General features: G+C 44.7%; 1 protein-coding gene across 1 annotated transcript in view; it reads right to left on the reverse strand.

The window, feature by feature from the left end:
- The window catches only part of kcnh7 (potassium voltage-gated channel subfamily H member 7), a gene marked incomplete at both ends in the record, with an annotated part of 65,114 nt that overhangs the window by 29,742 nt on the left and 12,726 nt on the right, over positions 1–22,646 (reverse strand). Inside the window, 2 exons of the mRNA XM_079517695.1 lie at positions 36–506; positions 6,218–6,373. Coding sequence (XP_079373821.1) covers positions 36–506; positions 6,218–6,373 — 627 coding nt within the window. The remainder of the gene's footprint in view (positions 1–35; positions 507–6,217; positions 6,374–22,646) is intronic.

Consider the following 22,646-nt stretch of genomic DNA (forward strand, 5'->3'; position numbering starts at 1 on the left):
TAACACCCATACCATTTTTGTACACTCAGCCGTACCTTCACTTGCATGGCGGCCCCTGAACATGCTCTTGGAGTTGGAGCTGCTCTCCATGTCGTGCACGGAGGAGGCTCGCCTCATGCTGCAGATGCTGCCTCTGGGGAAGGCGTCGGACAGGGAGTTGGTGGAGGCCGGGTGCTGCTCCGTCTGGTACAGCTTATCCCACTGGTGCCCGGGGGACAAGCGGTCCTCCGGTTCTGGGCAAACGCTGGCCTGGGAAGAGTGGCGGCTGGAGCCGATGAGGGCGCGTGTGTCGTTGGCATCGGTGGGAGTAGGGGTGGGGGTCGGACTGCAGCCGCAGCCGCCCTTGGTGGGCGAGGGGAAGCTCCGCAGGGGAACGGAGTCCTCGTTGTCGTTGTCTTTGGGCGAGTCCACCATCACGGCGTCTGGGTCCTCTTGTGGAAGCGACTGCTTGCTGGTACCCATGAGGCTCAGCGCGGCCTGGCGGAAGCGGGTGAATCTGCTCCTCCCTGAACCACAGCATTGAAAACATTATTGTCAGCATGCTGTGCTGTATAGACCGACAGACAGACAGATAGTAATTTATTTGATTGATTGATTGATTGAATATTTTATTAGTCAAACGTAAACAGCACATGGTATAGTAAGACATTAAGGCTAACATGATAACTTCTGTGCAGGCTGTGGGTGTCACTCACGTTGGAGAAGTATTGAGACAGGTGAACGTATGAACGTATGAGCCGGTGAGGGTATTGAGGTCACTGTCATCTTAAATGTCATCTTAAATACCAATCCCATTAATATTTGATTAACCCTGTCTTCTACCCTGACTACCCAAACTACTGTAGCAAAGTGTGTTGGATTTAGGTGGATCATGGGCTTAAGGCCGAGAAGTAGTCGTATCAGTTACTTTTAGGAGGTCTGACGCTTAGTCTTTGGTAACATTGAAATGTTGAAGAACAAAGGGGTGCAAGCATAATCAAAATGATATTGTTAACTAAAGAGCCTTTAGCCTGCCCTGTTCTTTGATTGACAGACATTAATGAAAAGGTCATCGCTATCCAGCTGGTGGAAGGGCCTTACTCTCATCTGCCTGATTAACATGAGAAATTCTATTATTGGATTTCCTCATACTATACATGCTTGTGATCAAATAGAACGAGAAGAATCGAGCACCTCTGGTCGGTGGAATGAAAGTGTCACAAATCATCTTCACTTGAGAAGTATAGTAATATTGAACCGTTTGATTGAAATGAGGGTCAAGCAGACATTGTACGTTGTTCTGTAGTGTTCATGAATTGATTTTCAATTTCAAGATCGATGCACATACTTTGCTAAGTGTGTGACAGGGTGCCTATGATGACATTCTATCTTGACAGCGGATAATGGTGGCTATTTATTCCCTCCATTGAATTTGGACAGCAGGAGCCTTATTTGTGCTCACAGTTACATCTTCAGACAGATTTGTTTATGTGAACGGCCCCTTGGGACAACACGATAGTTTTGGCTCATTAACAATAGAAAGCGAGTGAAACTGAGCCCAGACTCACTCATAAATACGAGTCAGCCATCCTTCTGCACCCTCCTTACATCAGGTCATTGCCATCTGTTTCCATTCCCCTGGCCATGTGTGCTGATGTTACAACAACAACAACAACCACCGTATAGGTTCGGCACATCCTTCAATATATCACAGCCATCACTCTCAGCAGGACTCCTGGACAGGCACATAATGATATCCTGGACTGGCGGGTGGTCTGTGAGCTACCCTAGGTATCCATTCTGCAGAGAGACATACAGAAGTTCTATACTGTCTGTACATGTATATGTCTTTGGTTCTCAGCTTGCCTGTACAGTATTGAAGAGATATTTTACTGTGGGAAGTTCTGGCTCCTACTGTATATCGAATCCATATTCCAGTACGTATATATATCTTTTTACAGACCTACCAGAGGGCCAGAAGATAGATCATCCCGAACGTGTGGAAAAGGAAGCGATTATTAATGCAATGGATCAGCCGGATAAAACTTCTCATCTATAATGAGATGCAAAATGACACCTTACCTGAATTTCAAATATGCACAATACAGACATTCTTAGAAAACACAAGCTTAGAAGCTCCTGGGCTCATACTGTCAACCATTTGATGCTAAGGATTTAATATCCTCAAAGTCTTTGACAGTATAACCCCATGAGCTTCTAAGCCTCTTTTGCTTTATTGAAGTTCTACAGTACAGTAAATTGCCAAGTTGAGACTAAACAATAGCCAGAATGTTTTTCAGTGCACAGAAAGTGAATCGTTCTATATATTGTACACTCAAGGTACTGTAATTAATGCAGGTATTCTGCACTGTTTTAAGAGGTGTTAATCCACTCTTAGCACTTTTAGTGCTAAGAAAATAACTTTGTGATAATGGGTAAAGGACCCTATAGAACATAGATTTTAAAGCATTTTCAGGACAACCATAGTTTTCTATATTTGCTCTGCAGCTGTGCCATGTTTCTGGAAAAAAAAAAAAAAAAAAGAAGCTGCTGGGCCATGCCTGATTCATACCATTAAGCCCTCCGGGGGTCATTGACTCTAAACACATTCATTTTCCATCCCATGCAGCAGCTATTAATCCGTTGGAATAACTCTGTATGAAATTGGAATTAAATGGTTCAAAGAGAGGAAACATAATGAGAAGGAAGCCTTTTGGCTACACACTGTTAATATAGCTGACAACAGAAGCTCCTAAATTAAAGTAATTGATTGTAATGTCCCGACCCGTGCCTGACTATGATACACGCTCAATTCAGTATAAATAAACTAGCAAGGAGATGCATCCTGGTACAGAACAGTACATCATCCTGTCTGGTCATTTTTTTTAACTGTTCCATCTGTTTTGGTTCGGTGGCATGTTAAAATTGCTGAATGCTGTGTTTTGTTCTGGGTGCTACTGCTGGCTGAGAGAAAGAGGGATTATTCTCTCCAGACTCCCTCTATTGTGCTAGTTGCTATGATACCTGTGTAGGCTTATGCCCTACTGTCAGCATGGGATTATAATTAGTCTCCCATTGCCCCCAAAAATCACATTGCAATGGAATCACATTGTACATGCAGCCAGTGCAGAGGAGGAACTACACATTTGTACCCCATGTCACTATTGTTGTCCATGAGCTATATGTGTCTCACGTGTAAAACACGATGATATGGTCATGTTGTACAGAATCTACAGTATGGGTGATGTGTGCATGAGGTCACGTCTCTGTTTCTCTGTCACATCATGTGTGTATCTGCTTCACCCACAGGTCCCCTCTCTGAGACATGGACCAAAGCAAAACAGCTTATAGTAATGTGGCAACAAACACGCGGATACATTTGCGGTGCATGTATGATACTCTCACAAAATGTGAAGTAACTTTCTTTTTTTTGAAAATGCGAATGCACCGTTTACTCTGTTTTTCAGAGACCAAGACCAGTGAGGCATTGAACCCACATTTCAATATTGTTACTCTGGTACCCAACCTGGCTTGGGACCAGTAACACATGCACATATGTATGTGGGCACGCACGCACGCACGCACGCACGCACGCACGCACGCACGCACGCACGCACGCACGCACGCACGCACACACTGCAATATAAACAAAGCCCCCAGCACCTTGAGTACCATGGAGGAATTCATGCTGAGTGGAGTGGAAAGCTGTGCTTTGCTCTGTACTTCCACTCAGAACAGAGCAGGGATGTGTCATTGACATTTATAATATCGCACATCCTGACTCGCACTGGGAGCAAGCTCACAATAATAAAGGATGCTATAAAAGGAACATCATGATGGTGACCCAGTGTTCATTCGCTTATTTTGAATGGAAAGAATGTCAGGTAATAAATAGCAAATACGATATATCCCAATTATGCACACAGATAGTTTTTCTGTTGTTTACACAGGACAGTGACTATACATACAGTAGGAAGGTTAGACCAGGCAGCAGGCGAGGAGATAAAGCACAGGTCCTGAGGTGCCAAACGACATACTTATGTGGTTGGTGCGGCCAGCATATGATGTGCTGGCATGGGGGTGCACACACTGTATACACCATGCCTCTGCTTTAGATACCACCCACCCAACCCACCCAGGGGTCATTCTTTTTTTATAGCCGGTTTTGTCTCTTCTGGTTTGTCTGATATGTTGCTATTATTTATGTTTGATAGTATCACAATTGAACAATTTGTTTCTCAATTTCTTTATTTTGGAATTTTCTAAATGTCAATTTTTTATTAAAAAAATGTATTCAAAAATAGCGACAAATTCCGACAATAGTAGATTTACATCACATTAGATTGTAGATTAGATAGATTTTTACTATTTGTCACTATTTGTCTATAGAATACACTGAAAACATGTATACCCCCTTCAGTATTTTTATTTTATATATATATATATATATATATATATGTATCTTTTTATATATTTATATATATATTTTAATCAAAACTTGGGTACAATATCTCAGTGTGTCAGTCACCAGGGATTTGTTTTAATACTATACAAGCTATTCTTTTATTATTATTATTATTATTTTTTTGACAGGACAATGTTCATTAATCAACATGTCAGTTTTCACATCCATGTAAATGAGCCAGAGTTAGCCATAAGCTAATTTACATCTGTAGTCCCTGAGCATGGACTCTTAAAAATGATAGTAAAACTATACATATACAAAAACACATACAGTACAGTACAATACAATACAATACAATACAAGCCATACGCACACATTGTGCTATCCCTCCAAATAATTAGATTTTTGTGGAGAAATCACAATCTGGCCTGTGTGGAAATCACACCTGGTTCATTAGAGGGATTAGATCTGAATCTCTTGCGCTTTCTTAATTGGCTATCTCCACCAGATGTAGACGAGAATGTGCTTGAAAAAAAGTGCCAACCACTTATATCTTATGTAATTGCCCTTATTTTGAGGAGGTGGTTCTCTTTAAGAAGCGATTGCCATTTCCATTAGCTACATCTCACACCCTCCCAAAAAAACAAAACATGCACAAGGAACTAAAATTAATCTAATCTATACACACAACAACAGATGCAAGCTTGAGGCTGTCATTTCCCTGGGGATGGAGGCTCTACCCCAGATAATTATTCTCCTTGCCTTTATTATGCATGTTAAGCATGTTTGAGTACTTAAAAGTACTCTAAATTAGGGTCTATGCTGCTTCTACACCTAACTGGAAATTGGCCAGTGGGTGATGCCAAAATCAGTAGGGTTCATCCTGGTATTAGACTTGACTGAGATATCTTGTGTAAAAAGTTGATAATTTGGCCTGAGGGTCATGGGGTCACTTCTTGTTCATCTTCTAGTGTGCATGGAGTCATGCAGTCAGAAAGTTTCATGTCAATCTTTGCATTATATTGTGTACTATCTTGTGGGCAAGTTAAACGTTTGGCCTAAGATTGGCACTAAACGGAAGGCCAGGGGGTCACCAATCAGTTGGGTGCATGATGCATCCTTGCCAAGCACATTAGTTTCATGTCAATCTAGCCATTATTATTTTTAGATAACTTGTGTGCAACTGGGAAATTTGGCGTAATGGTGGTGGCGCTATAATAAATGCAATGATGCCACTAAAATCAGTTGGGGCTCTGGTTTTCCTGAATGTGCAGAAAATACAGCCATTAGTTTCCGAAATATATTTATTTGGAACAATGTCCGAATGTCCGAATTTCATTGTTATAGGCTGGTAAAAAATAAATACATTTGGAAGTCAGTCATAACGAATCGGAATGGAATATGAAATATCGAACAGATACATCTTGATCACATCCAGAGATAATGTGTACCGATTTGTGTGAGTTTTTGACAAAATCTGTAGAAGTTGTAGTAAAGAATTGAAGCAGCCTGTTATAGTGCCACCATGAGTCTGATTAGAAAAAGGAGTGTATGTGCAAGGTTTCTTGGCCGATCGGTCCAGAACATTAGCTGTTCACAGACAGATACACAGACACACATGGACGGACAGGGGGCCAAAACTGGCATTTGGCCATCTGGCCTTTGGTTATCCGGCCTGGCGGAGATAATACAAATAAAATAAAATGCAATAAATGGAGTCAGTGTAATGAGGAATGAATGATGTAATTGTAAGGTAACACCAACAATACATTCAAAAAATGAAAACAAACAAAAGACAGATCGATATTAAATGTATACAGGCCCTGTACTCACTTTGGTCAGACTTTGTAGGGGAGGTGTGGTTGATCTTCTCTGTGGAGTCGTCGCTTCCTTCGTCAAGGACGTAATCAAAGTTTAAGATGAACATCATTACTATGCCCTCCTCATTCTTTACTGGGATGACGTGAATGGTGCACTGGAAGTCTGAGCCTGAAACAGAAACAAGGGTATATCTTTATATTATGGTCAGGTCTATAATGTGTTATATAACCACATTTATAACAAGGCATTATAATACACTTATAAGGCATTATAACACTTATCTAATAATTCTAGAGATTGCGTCCTCAAAATGTGTCCTAACATTTACCGGTAATTGTTGCTGCCTCACTGAAAGCTGTATGAACCAGCTGGCCTATTGAAAGATTTGGGAAAAATAACCACTTAACATTAAATGAAACAACCTTTAATCCCTATAATCAAGCTAGTTTTAGTTATGCATGGTTTCCAGTTCCACTATATTGAACCATTTTTTGTAATTATGTATGCATGTATTTTTGTGTATATAGATATTTATTTATTTATTTGTATTTCCTCCAGACTGTTTTTCCGACTATCCTTGGGATTGTGGGTGGGGGGAGGGTGGGAGAGGGGATTGAGTTTTATTTTTATAATTAATACTTGCCCCTGGGCTTCTGTTACAAACCTGAATAAAAATATTTTGAAAAGAAAGAAAAAGAAGATGTAACCAACACCCCCCCCTGACTTGGGATTGCTCCCATATGGATGTGTGGAGGTGAGAAATGAAGTTGATGCGTTTTGTTGGCCAGTGCCTGGAATCTGTGAAGTGGTCACCACTTACTGAAAAAAGGCATGTGGCCAGAGGTTAAGCCTAAAAACTAGTGTGTGTGTATGTGTGCGCGCGCGCAATTGCACGTGCGTGTGAGTCTGTACAGTACAGTGACAGTGTGCGACGTGCGTGTTTGTACATGTGCATGCACATGTGCGTGCGCACACGACATGTTTGTCTAAGTGCACAAACGAGTGAAAAACACTGAAATAGCTCACACAGGTTGGGGAGATGTGATGCAAGAACTGCAGGAGATTACTGTATAGCCCAAAGTAGGTTTTTGCAGAGTGGATAGACCTTGCAGGCCAGACAACAGCAAGCTTGCATATAAGTATCACTGGAACCAAGCTGCCTATGAAGCAATGGAGCCGCAAAGAAATCCATGACGTAAACTTTATCTGGAGTTCATAATATAGCAATATCCGGAGTGCACAGCTAAACTGGTTTAAGGAAGGCCTGTATGCCTTATGCCTTAAGTCACAACTGGCCAACAATAAAACGGTCTAATGGCCAGAGACTCCCTTGGAAAGGAAACCTTATCGAGACATATCAACAGATAATTTCAGATGTACAGTGACATTTCACAATAACTGTGCCAGGGAAAGTAATGGTAGATGCTTGCATCAGCATACGATAAGTGAACTTCACAGTGCTGTTACCTTTGAATATAACCCAAAGTCTGGCCGTATTACAGACTACTATCTAATCAAAAGCAAGACTCCATTATTAAAAACAATAGAAATAAAGTCATTTGAACAACTCAGAAACGAGTTTAATCTGCCCAGAACTGATTTTTATAGATACCTCCAACTAAGACACTATTTACAAAGACACGATGACTGGGACAAAATTCGAACCCCTTCGAGTTTGGAATCTCTTTCTATGGACATACAAAAGCATGGTTCATTCACCAAAGTAATTTCTATCTTATATCATACTCTGCTAGAAATGGTTCCCAATAATTCTCTTTATATAAAAGCCAAGTGGGAGGCAGAAATACAACAAGAGATTTCACAAGAAGAATGGCTAGACGCCTGCACTGAAGTGCATAAAGTAACAAACTCTAATTCTTGGAGAGAATATCAATGGAAAATTGTAAGCAGATTTTTTAAGACTCCATTATTGACTGGTAGAGCAGGCACTACTCCTACAACTGCGTGCTGGCGGGAATGTGGTGAACAGATCGGTAATCATACGCATATCTTTTGGATGTGTCCTAAATTACAGCAATTCTGGAATAATGTTTTTAATGACATTAACAGAGTGTTTGACACTCAGATACCACAAGATTTCAAGACAGCTATTCTAGTAGTAGTAGTTGAGTAGTGCCGACTGGGTTTGAAGGTAGGAAAAAGGTATACCTCCTCCAGATATTGTTAGCAGCGGCCAAAAAGACTATCACAATACATTGGCTAGGAAAACACCCTCCAACCCACGAACAATGGCTAAATAAAGTAAAAGAAATTAGAGACATGGAAGAAATTACTTATTTGGTGAGGCTACAAAATGAGCAATTTGTTAAGAAATGGACAGAAATAACCTATTACCTAATGATAGTGCACAATCAATGACATAATTTGTCTCAACATTTTCTTGGAAAGGCAAGACTACAAGACATACCATCCATCCATCCCTTCAATTCAATAATGGTTGGCTTGAGAATTTGTAGCTTTGGGTGCTGATTGATAGGCCTACACATTAGCTTAACACATTGTATATATTTTCCAAGGTTCATATTCCCATAGCAATCATTCCCCGTTGCTAACGGTGTCTCACCGTCTCTCCAGCTCTTTAGTAAACAGAAAATACATTCTCAGGTCGGGAATTTATCCAATCAGGGCAGAGAGAAAACTCATACAGGACACAAATTGGAAGCGATGAAGGGCGCTCTGTAGTGCAGTGGTAAAATACTTCCCCACCACCGCAGAGTCTTGGGTTTAAATTGGAACAATATCAAATTTAAGCTGATAAATAATCTGCATAGGGTTCTTTCTGCTGATTGGATGAAATTGGTATCCCACCTGAAAACATCTATAGCAATGATTACTATCGGAATATAAGCTTTAACTTAAGAATATCACTTACAGGTAGTAACAGTCCCTTTAAAGTGATTCCAGTTTGATCGTGTTTGTCTGGTTTCTGTACAGTGTTTTTCAATGCTTTTTTGCTTGCTTGCTTGCTATGGTAGCTCGTTTTTAATGAATACAGAAAAGAATGGAGTAGAATAAATGGAACTGCCTGCCTGCCTGCCTGCCTGCCTGCCTGCCTGCCTGCCTGCCTGCCTGCCTGCCTGCCTGACTGACTGACTGACTGACTGACTGACTGACTCTGTCTGTCTGTCTGTCTGGTTTGCTGCATTCACAGAGGACACATATGACCAGTAATCTCCTCGGGGCTCACTGACACGTTGCCAGCACCATTCATTAGCAGTAGGCTTGCTGTCTTACTAAATATAACAATCCTCACTCGTCTAGCTCAACATGCCAGGATTTTATTTGGGAGATATTTGTGTCAAAACTTGATCTGGACTTTCTTTTGTATTTTTTTTGTATTTTTTTTTTACTGCAGAAAGAAAAAGTCAATTTTCAGGAGAATAAAGACTTAACTGGGGCAATTAATACTTTGTGTGGTGGTGTCAAACAGTCAATGTCAGTTAAATACAAAAAGCAGTGATAAAAATTGCTATCTACATGTTACAGCTGTTTTACACCAGCTTCCATAAAGGGGAGACATGTCTAATTAAGTCTAATTAAAAAAGGGAGGTGGGGGTTCAGATCAAAAACCAGATATACTGGCTAGCTCATACCGTTCCTGGACATTTCACAGTAAGGTCCGCAGTGCTGATTAAATAAGGGTTTTCAATTATTTGACCACTACCATAGGAAGTGTGATATGAAATCAAAATATAAAAAAAACTGAACTGTCCATTTAAATTCAACTACTGTCACGTTCCAGATGTTGTAGACTCATGTCTGGGGGTGATGCTATCAAGTTTACCAACTTAATTGCAAAATTCAATTATGATTACAAAGAAGAGGTTTAAAATTGTTATTTTAGTAACTTCTGTTTACCTTTACCTGAAAGGTCAGTTTAGGTGGCTTCCAACGGTCACTGCTGTATAGTGACCAATCATAGATTAGAAGAACAGGATCCCTCAACGAATGCCAGGATATGTGCTCTGTACAAGTCAGCTGGCAGCTTTTTTCTTCTACAAAATATCTTGCTGATGGGTATTAACACTTAACCCTATAGGGCATAGCAGTAGCGGCCATTTTGTGGTTCACCGTGACCATATAACATTTGAATTTACATTTACATTTGATATATATATATTTAATATTTAATTATACCAGTAAGACACCTGAGCGACCTCGTGTGCACGCATCCGCCTCGTTGGCGGCAGACTGCTGGGCGAGCGCTGGCGCTTTGGCATGGGGGGTCAGATCAACATGGAATGAATTTTGTACTGGCCATATAAGGAGCATGTCTTGAGTGTACAGGGTTTGATGAGGTCAGATCAACATATGGAATGTCAGAACAGGTCAGCTCCATACAGTATAATGTCAGAACAGGTTCTGACATAATCCATATACTGTATGGAGATCTAAGGGTTTGAGGTTTGAGGTCAGATGTAGAGTTGCTGGCCAATATTGATGACATCAGGGATCTCCATATGGGCTTGACTGCGACAGCAGGTCGCAGTTACTATGACATCAGGGTCTCCACATCTCCATCCCTGATGATGTCACATGATGTCGAAATGCACGATTCCATGACTGTGACCTTCGGTTGCAATTATATACTATATTTAATAATTAAATACCCTTTATTTTGCGTGTTTCAATTTATTTATTTATTTTCCACAGCATCAAATGTTTAATGGTCATGATTCTGGATGTAAATATTTTTGGACGGCTCTATAGGAAAAATCAATGGGGTCTGGAACGATGGAACCAGGAAATGGCCGCCACTGCTATGCCCTTTGTTGACTGGAGTCACCAGATGTCTTTACTTGGCCCTCTCAAAATACTACAAGGTTGTAGATCTGCTATTAGATGTGCTATTTTCGGGGAATGATAGCCCCAGCATAAGGGTTGTGTGTTGATGTGTTTAATTGAACTAAGAAATGTGCACGCAGGGAATCATTTAAAATGTGCGTCACCCCTTTCTGAATGAGCCATGCATTTGTGTTGGTGTGTAATGTCATGAGAGGTTATAACAACTTATTTTCTCTAATAATAATAATACCGGTTATAATAATTTGAAAAAATTGTCACTGTACAAGTATATTTGCACAGTATACACTATGTGAAATTTGTCCTCTGCATTTAACCATCCCAACTCTAAGGAGCTAACTAATTTATTAATACAGCACTGCAGTTAGGGGTCTTGCTCAGGGACACATAAACCAGGTCTGGGGCGTGAACCGAGGACCTTAGCTACAGCATGGCTGCCCAGTGCCCACCAGTTATGTATTGTTGAATAACGAGATGCAATGGAAACAGAAGATATACTGATAGAACATAGAAGATGGCAGTAACTGATGTCGTCATTAAAATGCTATGTCTTGCCTCGCACATGTAACTTCCAGGTCAGCTAGCATGACATGACATGTCATCTCTCTGAATCATTGCTTTCACTTGAGGGGAGTAGAAGTGAAAGTGGTCCGTATGCAGAAATGAAAAGTGGGGGTGTGTGAAAATACAACTTGTAACTTGTCTTTGATTATTAGTACTGTACGTACATGGGACAAACTTTGCACCACCTCTCAGGCATGCATGTTTGGTATCAGTTGTCCTTGCTGTCAGGGCTTTTTTGAATAAAGCAATAAGCATCTGCATTAAATATTTACTGTCTTTTTTTTCAAGGGCATTGGGGTTCTCCACCATTACACGGAGAAACAATCTCTATTCATCTCTTTTTCACCTCTGAATTATTCAGCGGATTCAAGGATACGGTGTCTTCTAACCACATTATGTACAGGGAGTTACAATGATTAATGTACTGTAATTGAATCATGTAATTGAAATCAAGCGACACCGAACTACAGTAGAATGTTTGGGATGGATGGAAGCAGAACTCATTACAAGTCAACATGTCAACATGAAATGCATTTTCACATATAGCCGGGTAGTACCATAGAGCAGAAACGGCCCCTGATTTCCAGCCAAAACAGTCATTTCAGCAGAAATGGCTTTGGGTTGGAGTTCACCTTAGCAGATGGAAAAACAATACCATGCTTAAAGGGTGAGCCTCACCCTGTCCCCTGCTGAATGTCACCCCTACCAACATGGATCAAAGAAAACACTCCTCAAGTCTCCTCGCTAATTCAGCAGAATTTGGATCGTTAAGAAGTTGATTAGCCCATATCTGACCTCAGTGCTCCTCATTAGCTTGTAAGCCAATTTTGCCCTCAATGTTGTTTACTTGTCCTTGCAAACACAAATAACTGTAAGAGAAGAGAATATAAAGTCAGTCACCTAGAACAGCGATTCCCAATCTGTGCACCGCGGCCCACTGGTAGGCCGTGAGGATATGACAAGTGGGCCCCCGGCCCCGAATCATTGGCAAAACACTACGATTTTAATGATAACAGAACAGAACATTTTAATATCAAAATACTATGCTGTACATGCAAAGAAATATAATTAAAAGAAAAGAAAATGTCATGGTATTTTTTTCCTTTAAAACCTTGAAAAATATGTTTTAATTGTGATAAATAGGAACGTTAAAGGTTACTTTAGTAACCACGGTTGTATATATAAATTGAACGAAATACCTTTCGTTTATGGGTAGGTTTCCTTCAAAACCTAGCTGCAGAACATTATTTTATGTACTCCCAGGACAGAAAATTCTAGAATTTTCGCTGTCCTGGGCTCTAAGGGTGACGTAGGAAGCCACGCCTATCCCGTATAGATACCTGCGTGGCTACGTCAGCCCTCATTCGGAACTTTTCTTCTGCTTTAGAGAACAGAAGGGCGTTCCACGAAAGGTATTTCGTTCAATTTATATATACAACCGTGGTTACTAAAGTAACCTTTAACGTTGTATTATATAGAAATTTCACGAAATACCTTTCGTTTATGGGACTTTATGAACTCCCGTGACCTGAACTTCCAGTGGGTCCCAGGTAAACCTTTTGGGAGGGGCTCGGACCCTTTTGGGTCCAGAACCTAGTCCTTGTGGAGGGCAGGAGGCAGCGCTATGCTGCCCTGATGCCTTACTGAGCAGCGGCCCCCAAGACCGCGTGCGCTAGCGAAGGCGCTGCCACATCTAGGTTATAGTATGTGGCGAAAGTCGAGGGTGTAGACCAGCTTGCTGCTGTGCAGACTTCCTGAATGGAGACACCCTTGTAGAGTGCCCAGGAAGCTGCCACACCTCTTGTGGAGTGGGCCCTCAGGGCTTGAGGGGAATCCACGCCTTGGCTAGTGTAGGCCAGACGGATGGCTTCCACTATCCAGTTAGAGATAGTGACCTTCGTGACGGGCTTTCCTTTGGTCCTGGCACCCCAGGACACAAAGAGTTGGCTTCCTTGTCTGAAGGGAGCCAGTCTATCCGCGTATATGCGTAAAGCTCTGACTGGGCAGAGGCAATTAAGCCTGCTGTCTTCGTCAGAGGAGAACGGCGGGGGATGGAAAGCCTGTAGGTTCACTGGCACACACACTGAGAGAGCATTTTTGGGAATGAAGGCGGGGTTTGCCTTTAGGGTGACCTTGGTCGACCCCTCATCGAACCTCATGCAGTCTGGAGAGATCGAGAGCGCATGTAGGTCGCTGACCCTTTTTGCTGTCGTGAGTGCGATCAGGAGAGCCACCTTCAGGGTTAGGAGCTTGAGGCTCACGGTTTGTAGTGGTTCAAAGGGTGCTGTAGCCAGCGCCTTTAGAACCAGGGACAAATCCCACGAGGGAACGAGGGATCTGCATGTCCTATGTTCCCTGCGTACACCCTTCATGAATTGTTTTACCAGCGGGTGCTTCCACACCGTCTGGTTATCAAAGCCTGGGTGGCAGGCAGAGATTGCCGCCAAATGGACCTTGACTGAGGAGAGGCCTAGACCGTTGTCTAGGAGCTCCTGCAGGAATGACAGGACGTCGATCACTGAGGCCTGGTAGGGGACTGTTTGGTCTGGTCTTCGTGAGCACCAATGCTCGAAGACGCGCCAGGCTGTGTCGTAACGGTCCCTTGTTGACTGGGCTCTGCCTTTCTGAATCGTTTCGATTACGTTCGGAGGTAGACCCACGGCAGTCAACATCACCCTTTGACGGGCCAGACCCATAGGTCTAGGTCCTGGGGGTGAGGGTGGAAGATCTCCCCCCTCGCTTGAGAGAGGAGATCCGCTCGAAGGGGAATTCTCCACGGCTGGTCGTAGAGGAGAGGGGTTATTTCCGACCTCCAGACCCCCCACGACGGGGCTATTAGGAGCACCTTCAGACCCTGAGTCCTCACTCTGTCCAGAGTGGGGCTGATGAGGGATAGCGGGGGAAAGGCGTAGAGAAGGGTTTTGGGCCATTGGTGTGACAGAGCGTCTAGCCCCAACGTTGATGGTCCCCTGATTGCGAAGAAGAGGGGACACTTCGTGTTCTCCTCTGTGGCAAAGAGATCCACCTTGGATTTCCCAAACCTGCTCCAGACCTGGGCCACTGCATGAGGGTGTAGTGACCAGTCTGAGTAGCGGAGAGGTCCTCTGGACAGCAGGTCTGCCCCTGTGTTCAGAAGACCTGGGACGTGACATGCTACTATTGAGAGGACGCGTGTGTTGCACCACAGGATCAGTTTCTGAGCCAGTTGATGAAGACGAGGGGACCTGAGTCCACCTTGTCTGTTGATGTAGCACATGGCCGTGGTGTTGTCTGTCCTGACTAGGACATGGCAACCCAGGATGCGCTGCTCGAAGTATTTCAGGGCGAGGAAGACTGCCATGAGCTCTAAGTAATTTATGTGAAGGGCACGTAGTGGCCCCAACCATAAACCTCTGGCTGTGAGTCCTTCCATCGTGGCTCCCCAGCCTGTCATGCTGGCGTCTGTAGTGATGACTTTCCTGATCAGAGGCTTTCCCATGGGGACGCCCTCTGAGAGGGTTTTCCTGTCTGACCACCATTGAAGGGCTAGTATGCATTGTGATGTTACTGTTACCTTCTGGTGCCGACGGTGCATTGGTACATGTAGAGAGCCTATCCATCGTTGGAAAGGTCTCATATGTAGCCTTGCTAGGCGGATTAAATAGACCGCAGAGGCCATTAACCCCGCCATCCGGAGGCATGCATGAAAAGGAATCGAGCGTCCCCTTTTGAATGACGCCACGCACTGCAGTGTTGCGTCTATTCTCTCTTGGCTCAGGCGGGCCGTGTAAGAGATTGAGTTCAGTGTTATGCCTATAAAGTCTATTGACTGTGTTGGCATAAGCATGCTCTTCTCGTGGTTTATTATAAACCCAAGCGAGTCGAGGTGGCTGAGCACACGATGTGTGTGCGACAGTGCTTCTCGTGGAGAGTCTGCAAGTAGGATCCAGTCGTCTACGTATGTAGCGAGACGGATCCCTTGCTGTCGGAGCGGAGCGATAGCTGCCGCGGTGCACTTTATGAAGACTCTGGGACTCAGTGACATTCCGAAGGGAAGGACTGTGTACTCGTACACTTTTCCTCTGAACCCGAAGCGCAGAAATTTTCTGTGCGGCGGGTAAATCGGAATGTGGAAATATGCGTCTTGCAGGTCTATCGACGTAAACCAGTCCCCTTCGCGAATTAGGCGTAGGAGGACTGGTGGAGTAAGCATTTTGAATCGCAGCTTTTTTAAGTGACGATTCAATGCCCTCAGGTCTAGAATGGGACGGAGTCCGCCCCCCTTTTTCTTTACCAAGAAATAGCGGGAGTAAAAACCGTTCATTGATTGGTCGAGGGCCACCTCTGTGATGGCGCCTTTCTGCATTAATGAATTGATTTCCTCTTGCAGAATGGCGGCCTTTTGCCCGCTCGCTTCTGAGAAAATAATTTTCCTGGAAGTGGGCGGTTTGGAGGCGAACTGTAGCCTGTATCCTGTCTGAATTGTACGGATTATCCACGGGGAAGCCCCGGATATCCGCCATTGTGACAGATGACGTGACAAAGGGTTCCCTGTGCTTGTCAGCGTGGTGCATTGCCTGCCTAGGGGAAGACTTACTTTGTGTGAAATGTCTCCCTCTAGTGAATTTTTTCGGTATTGAGTTTGGAAAAAATTGGCGTGGAGTTCTCGGCCTGTGACAGCTAAAGCTGTCACAGTGTGGGTTATCTTTCCCACTGGGCCTATGCCCTTCAGAGTTGGTTTTATTGTTTTTTGTGTTTTTTGTTTTTTTGTTTTCTTTATTGAACAACGTGGAAAAACATACACATGTGAATTGCACATAACAATTTTGGGGGTCTGTACAACGGTGCTCACAGCACTGTGTACAGGCCCCCTTAAGCGCTTCAGCGCAGGCTCTGAGGTGAGATCTGTGATCCCCACCTCTGGCCTTGAACTCTGAGTGTGGTGGGGAAGATGACCCGGCCCGGGCAGGTCATTTGCGCTTCCCCTGGCCTCGGCCTCTGGGAGCGCTCCTGGCCTTGTAGGGCGGCGGAGAGGTGCGGCGGTCTGCTCTGCCTCGGCCTGCAGGCTGTCGCTGTCTATCTCCGCTCCGGTCCTGGGACCTGGGTTTGTCATCGGTCTTGGCCTTCCAGGGTGCCTTCTTGGCCTTGGGGCGGCCTACCGGGGCGGCCTGGTTGGCCAGCGGTTCGAGCGCCTTCATCGTCTTGGTGGAGGACTCGAGCTGTTGGATGGTCTCTGACATCTTGGCCAGAGCGTCCTTAAACATACTGTCTGGGTGGATATTTCCAGCCACAAACTCTTTCTTTGTCTCCAGGGAGATGGCGCTGGTCTGATCGACCCAACGCCATCTCTCCTGGAGGATGGAACATGCCATTGCCTTGGCGTTGTGGAGAGTGGAGTCCCTCTGGAGGGTGGCCATCTCGTGATTCAGGCGGCGTAACTCGGCCAGGTCTTCTGGCAGTTCCGCTAGCTGGACTTTAATGGACTTCTGTCCCATCTCAATGAGGAGGCTCTTCATGGAACCCTGGAGAAGTGCTCCTGCATTGAGGGCCTTCGCCACGAAGGACATGTGTGCATACTGCCACTTGTTCAGTTTTGAGGCTTCCCTCACGCTGCTGGACAGGAGCTGCGGTTCCTTTACGTGGTGATCCACTCTAGGAGCTGCAGGGTTGGCCAGGTAGGCCGCTATAGCCTTGTCCATAGCTGGCATGAAGTCTATGGCGAGGGTTTGTTTATCTGGTATGTCGTTGGGCCCCTTGGCGCTGGCCTTGGGAAAATCCACCTTCAGGAGGGGTTCGTCCCAGGCGTGCATCATGGCCTCCTCGAAGCCCTGTGCCATAGGGAGCTTCTGTCTTCTAGGTGCAGGGGGGGGGGCGGACTCATCAGTCCTGCCTTCCCATGGTAGTACCTTGACAGTTGACTTAGGCCATGTGTGGTTACAACGTGCACTAGCCTTCCTGTATATCTCGTAAATATTGGAGTCATCCATGGGGGGTACAGGAGGCGGGGGGACAGGAGCCCTGGCTTGCTGGTGCTCCTGTATGTCCATGGCATCCAGGTCGTCGAAGGGGCGACGAGTGGTGCTGACGTAGTCCCCGGGGGAGAGGTCATCATGGCCATCTCGTTCGTCCGCGTAGGCCTCGTCCAGGACGTGGTAGTCCTGGAGTTGCTCCTGGAAGGAAGGGAGCTCGTCATCACGAAGCTCCCCTTCCTCCCTGGTAGTCCAATGCTCCCGACCGGGAGACATTGCGCGGTCTGGGGAAAGGTCCAGGCGGTCCACCATATAGCTGGGTGCAACGGCAGGCTGTCTGCGTCTAGCTGTATGTCTGGGCGGGCACTCAATGGTGGCCTGCACGACGTGTTGTCGAGCACGTGGAGCTGGGGAAGAGCGGCGCGGTGCGAAGGTATCCCTTGGCCTCGCGCCATGAGCCTCGTAATCAGTGGCCTCGTGAGCCCTGGTTGCAGAGGCTGAAGTAGCGTACCTGTCTCGGCTAGCGCCGGCAGGTGCTGCTCTTGAAGAAGAGGCTCCGGTTGGGGCTCTGTTGCCCGAGTAGTCGAGCCTCTGTCTCGGGGTAGCTCGTTGTATGCGAGCTCGTCGCGGGGGAGGAGTGGGGCTCCTCTCTCGGAGTCCGTGGGCGGCAAAGTTGTCATAATACCTTTGGACACGTCCGAGCCTGTTGTTTAGGACGTCGTCGTCCATTTTCTCACAATGGAGGCAAACGGGACCGATTTCCTCCATGGACTCACGGGTGTGGGTGAGGCCGAGACAATACATGCACTCGGCATGCCCGTCTTTGCCCGACATCGTGTTCCCGCATCCCCAGGTGGAGCACGTCTTTTGTTTGGGGCCTTCTTGACAGTCGGCGGGCACCGGCTGTCCTCGATGGCGTCTTTCCCCGGGCTGGGTCTCCCTCGTCAGCGACATGGTTGCTTGTAGAGAGAGGAGTCCGAGTGCTTAACAGCCACAGGTTTATCTTCCTCGTGGCGTGTAATAGTAGACCACAGGCGTATCTGCCTAGTAGCGCTAAGCTAACTATCGATAGCTTTAAGCTAACAAACGCTAGCTTTAGCGAGAGAGAAAAAGAGGCGCGAGCTGTTTTTTCCGACAAGCTAGCGTAGCAACAAGTTGCCTAGAACTCACTTGTGTCGAAGTTCGGCTTTTTTTCTCGAGAAGTATCCTTCTGTTTGCTTCGAGAGTGTGCCAGAGATCTCACGGTCCTAAAGAATTAATCTCTCGGCCGAGTTTGCGAGATATATTACCCTGCACACACTGGAATGTTAAAGTTCGTTCTCGCAGCTTAGCAGAAGAAAAGTTGAATGAGGGCTGACGTAGCCACGCAGGTATCTATACGGGATAGGCGTGGCTTCCTACGTCACCCTTAGAGCCCAGGACAGCGAAAATTCTAGAATTTTCTGTCCTGGGAGTACATAAAATAATGTTCTGCAGCTAGGTTTTGAAGGAAACCTACCCATAAACGAAAGGTATTTCGTGAAATTTCTATATAATACAACTTAAAGTATAGGCTATAGTTATAGTTCCATTAATCCAAGCCGGAACACAATCGATTGATTGACCATTGAAATAAACATGATCTGAAAATGCACGTGGTCCAACCATAATGACCACTTAACACGGTTGCTGTGTGAAGTGGTCAGATGGGTGTGCCAAGAACGCCTTTGAGATTTGCAAGTATAGGCGCTGATCCAGAAAATGTTGCTTTGACCTAGAATCAGCAGCAAGGTTGGGGCTATGTGTGATCAGCAGAACTATTCACTGCCCCGTCTGCCCGCCATGGTGATTAGAAGGGCTTGCTGCAAAAGACAGCCCTGTGACGTTGATTGAGTACAGCTGTGAAGTTCATTTCCTGCCTGACTTCCAATGAGGGCCAAGTCGTCTGCTTAAGGTACAGTGGTGGGTTATGAATGACAAGCTTTTTTTTGGCTCACTGTAGATATGTTTGGGACTTTAGAAGCATGGATTTTGGTATACATGTTTGAAATCATGATGTTACATAAATGACGTGTTTCATGACAGGTGCTAAAAATATGATGGCGTCTCAGTGAAGTATTTTTATATCACAGCACAGCTGTGGCTGAAAACTTGTGTGATGTGTACTTTGCACCATCATTTGTTTCCATTTTTGTACTTTTAACGCTTCTGTATTTATGTGTCATTTGTATATTTGGTTCGTTATTTCAGTTTCCAGCCATTTCCCTACCTACAGTATGTGTCAATCCACCCACTGTTGGCCTGGTGTAGACCAGGGGTTCTCAACCCGTGGGTCGCGACCCCTCGGGGGGGGTCGCCAGATTATTTTAGGGGGTCCCCAAATTATTTCCCCCCAAAAAATGGCAACTTAATGGCTGGAAAGTGGAAATTAAGAGTTTACATATAGTACATGCATACACCTTCCCTAATGATTATATCTGGTTTCAGTATTTATTTATGGTGTATTGTCTCTATTATTAAGGTTATTGTAGCAGTTAATTTATATTGGAGGTTCGGGAGGGGGCGGGGCGGGGGTCCCGAGACATTGCCAAAGCATTTCCGGGGGTCCCCGGCCAAAAATGTTGAGAACCCCTGGTGTAAACTACTGTATGTGTCTCCTTCCTTTTTAAATATACTTTATTTAAATTATTCATGGTACAATTTATAATTTATGTAATATGACAATTAATGTCATATTACATTGAAGTTGGCATTTTAAAAACAAGTACGCACATGGCATTGCCAGCTGCTTCTTTTCACCTGACAGCAAGGGGTTTCACCGGGGCAGCAAAACTCCACGAGTTTCCTACTAGATCCCTTCCCTGCTGAAATGACACCCCGGCCAGCCAGCAGGAGTTGCTAGTGCCACGGCGAGGACATGATTCTTTCCTACCTTCCTAGCCTTTAAAAATGGAAATTGTGTTCATTTGAGCGAACGCTCAAGCCGGAGGCACAGCTGCTGGGAACTGTACGGGTCTCCGCTTTTTTCCGGTGGTGGCCGGGTGAGCGTTTTTAACCTCTGCGCTACCCGCCCATCCACCCTGCCACTAAAAGATACTCTGCCTATTAACCCACGCCTCAACCCTGTTTTGTTGTGGTTGGCATGTTATTTGCTCCATGTAGAAAGGAGACAGGGTGGACATGTGAGCCATGACAGGAGCTGGATTCAAACTAGGGTCCTCGTGAGTTCAGTTCATGGTCAGTGCACTAACTGGCTGAACCTGTTAGGCACCCCATGCATCTCTCCATCTTTGCTGCTTCATAGCTGCCAGACTGTTGGGCTCATTGTACTGTATGTCTGTAGTGTACAAGTACAATAGAGCTATAGAGTACAATAGAGCTTCATTGTCAAGGAGTCAAGGACAAACCTTCAATCATAATTGCATTTAACACGATTGCAATCTTTTAAAGTTGTCAAATGTAAATTGTTAATAGGCCTATGGCAAAAATTAGGCAATATGAATAGCTTTCAATTTGTCTGATGGCTTCACTTAGCATTCTGTTGTTTATTTACTTGCTCTCTCTTAAATGCCTGCAAATATATGTTGGCAAATACACAAAAAACCTATTCATATAATTACACACATGGCCTCAGTGAACACAACACATCTCTCTGCATATCTCTCTAGGCATATGCAGCAGCATAAACAGTACTGTATATGCTTTCATACTGATTCAACAGCACATAATATGTGCTGTAAAGAGGAGACCCATATTATGGGTCTCCTCTTTACAGCTATACTTCTTGTGTTGGTGCTATTTGGTTTCCCATGAATTTTCCTAAGGTCCACCTCAGCTCCTCTTCTGTACTACTGTATGAGCATATTATTAACGCAGCATATCACAACTGTCAGGAGGAATCATGGAGAGAGGAGGAGAATACGCCACTACTGCTTTTATGTGTGTTGTAATAGCCCTCCATACATACAGTAGTATGAGCTTCACTGTTCTCTGTCATCATTTCAGGGTCTGCTCTTTCTGTCCGCACCCCTCTTTTCCTAGCAGGATATCTTTAGACCCTGCGCGCGTGTGTTTTTGTGTGCTTGTGCTTGTGCTTGTGCTTGTGCTTGTGCTTGTGTGTGTGTGTGTGTGTGTGTGTGTGTGTGTGTGTGTGTGTGTGTGTGTGCGTGTGTGCGTGCGTGCGTGCGTGCGTGCGTGCGTGCGTGCGTGCGTGCGTGCGTGCGTGCGTGCGTGCGTGCGTGCTTGCGTGTGCTTGTGTTTGCACGCACTCACACACAGCCTCACCTCATTTCTCTCTATATCCAGCAAATTGAATATTGTTGCTGTCAGGCAGAAACCTTGTATCTCCATTTAGTTTCTTTCGTAAATGAATGGCCTACTTCCTCATACTACGTCACCTAAAAGTAGGAAAATAGCCGATGTAGAAGCACACGGCGTGTCACAATGCTATATATTTTTTAAACATTTACATTTTAGTACTTGAAAGTCCATCTGGTGGTTTTATAGATGTTGAACCTCTATAAAAGTATTAACAAGAGCTTGTGACTAAATTATAACTACATTGGATCCATCGGAACACACGGCCCTTTATCCATTTACTGAAAATTAGTAACCGTTTTGGACATACAAGGTTTCCGTGCAACAGCGACAATAGCTATTAGGCTCTGGCAAACACAAGTGAAATGTAGTAAGCCATGTGCAGGAGAATGCCAGCCTTTCTAAGCTGAGGATGTTTATTCATACATTTTCTTCACCTCCCACACCCCATTATGTTATTTCGGTACGCCATAATACATCTAGCAGTTCATGATCATCATCATTGACTGATCATATTTACCCATAGGACTATATAATGTACACAATATTTATACCTGTTAATACTACCGTTAATAGTGTTGATATAGTGTTAGTGCACCTTGACTACATTTTTGACTAACCTGTTAATAGCTCATACAACATGCAAATCCCAGCAGTCCAAGTACAAAGGGCCAAGCAAGAGATCTCCATTGGTTTTGGGTACTATTATGCTCCTAATCCCTGTTTGTTACTAAGCGGTGTAACGAGACGCCAGTATGCCCCGAAGCGGGGTTCATGGTCACCACGGCATCTCGCCTCTTCTGACTTCC

The sequence above is a fragment of the Electrona antarctica genome (genome assembly GCF_951216825.1).
Source record: "Electrona antarctica genome assembly, chromosome: 13".
Lineage (NCBI taxonomy): Eukaryota > Metazoa > Chordata > Actinopteri > Myctophiformes > Myctophidae > Electrona > Electrona antarctica.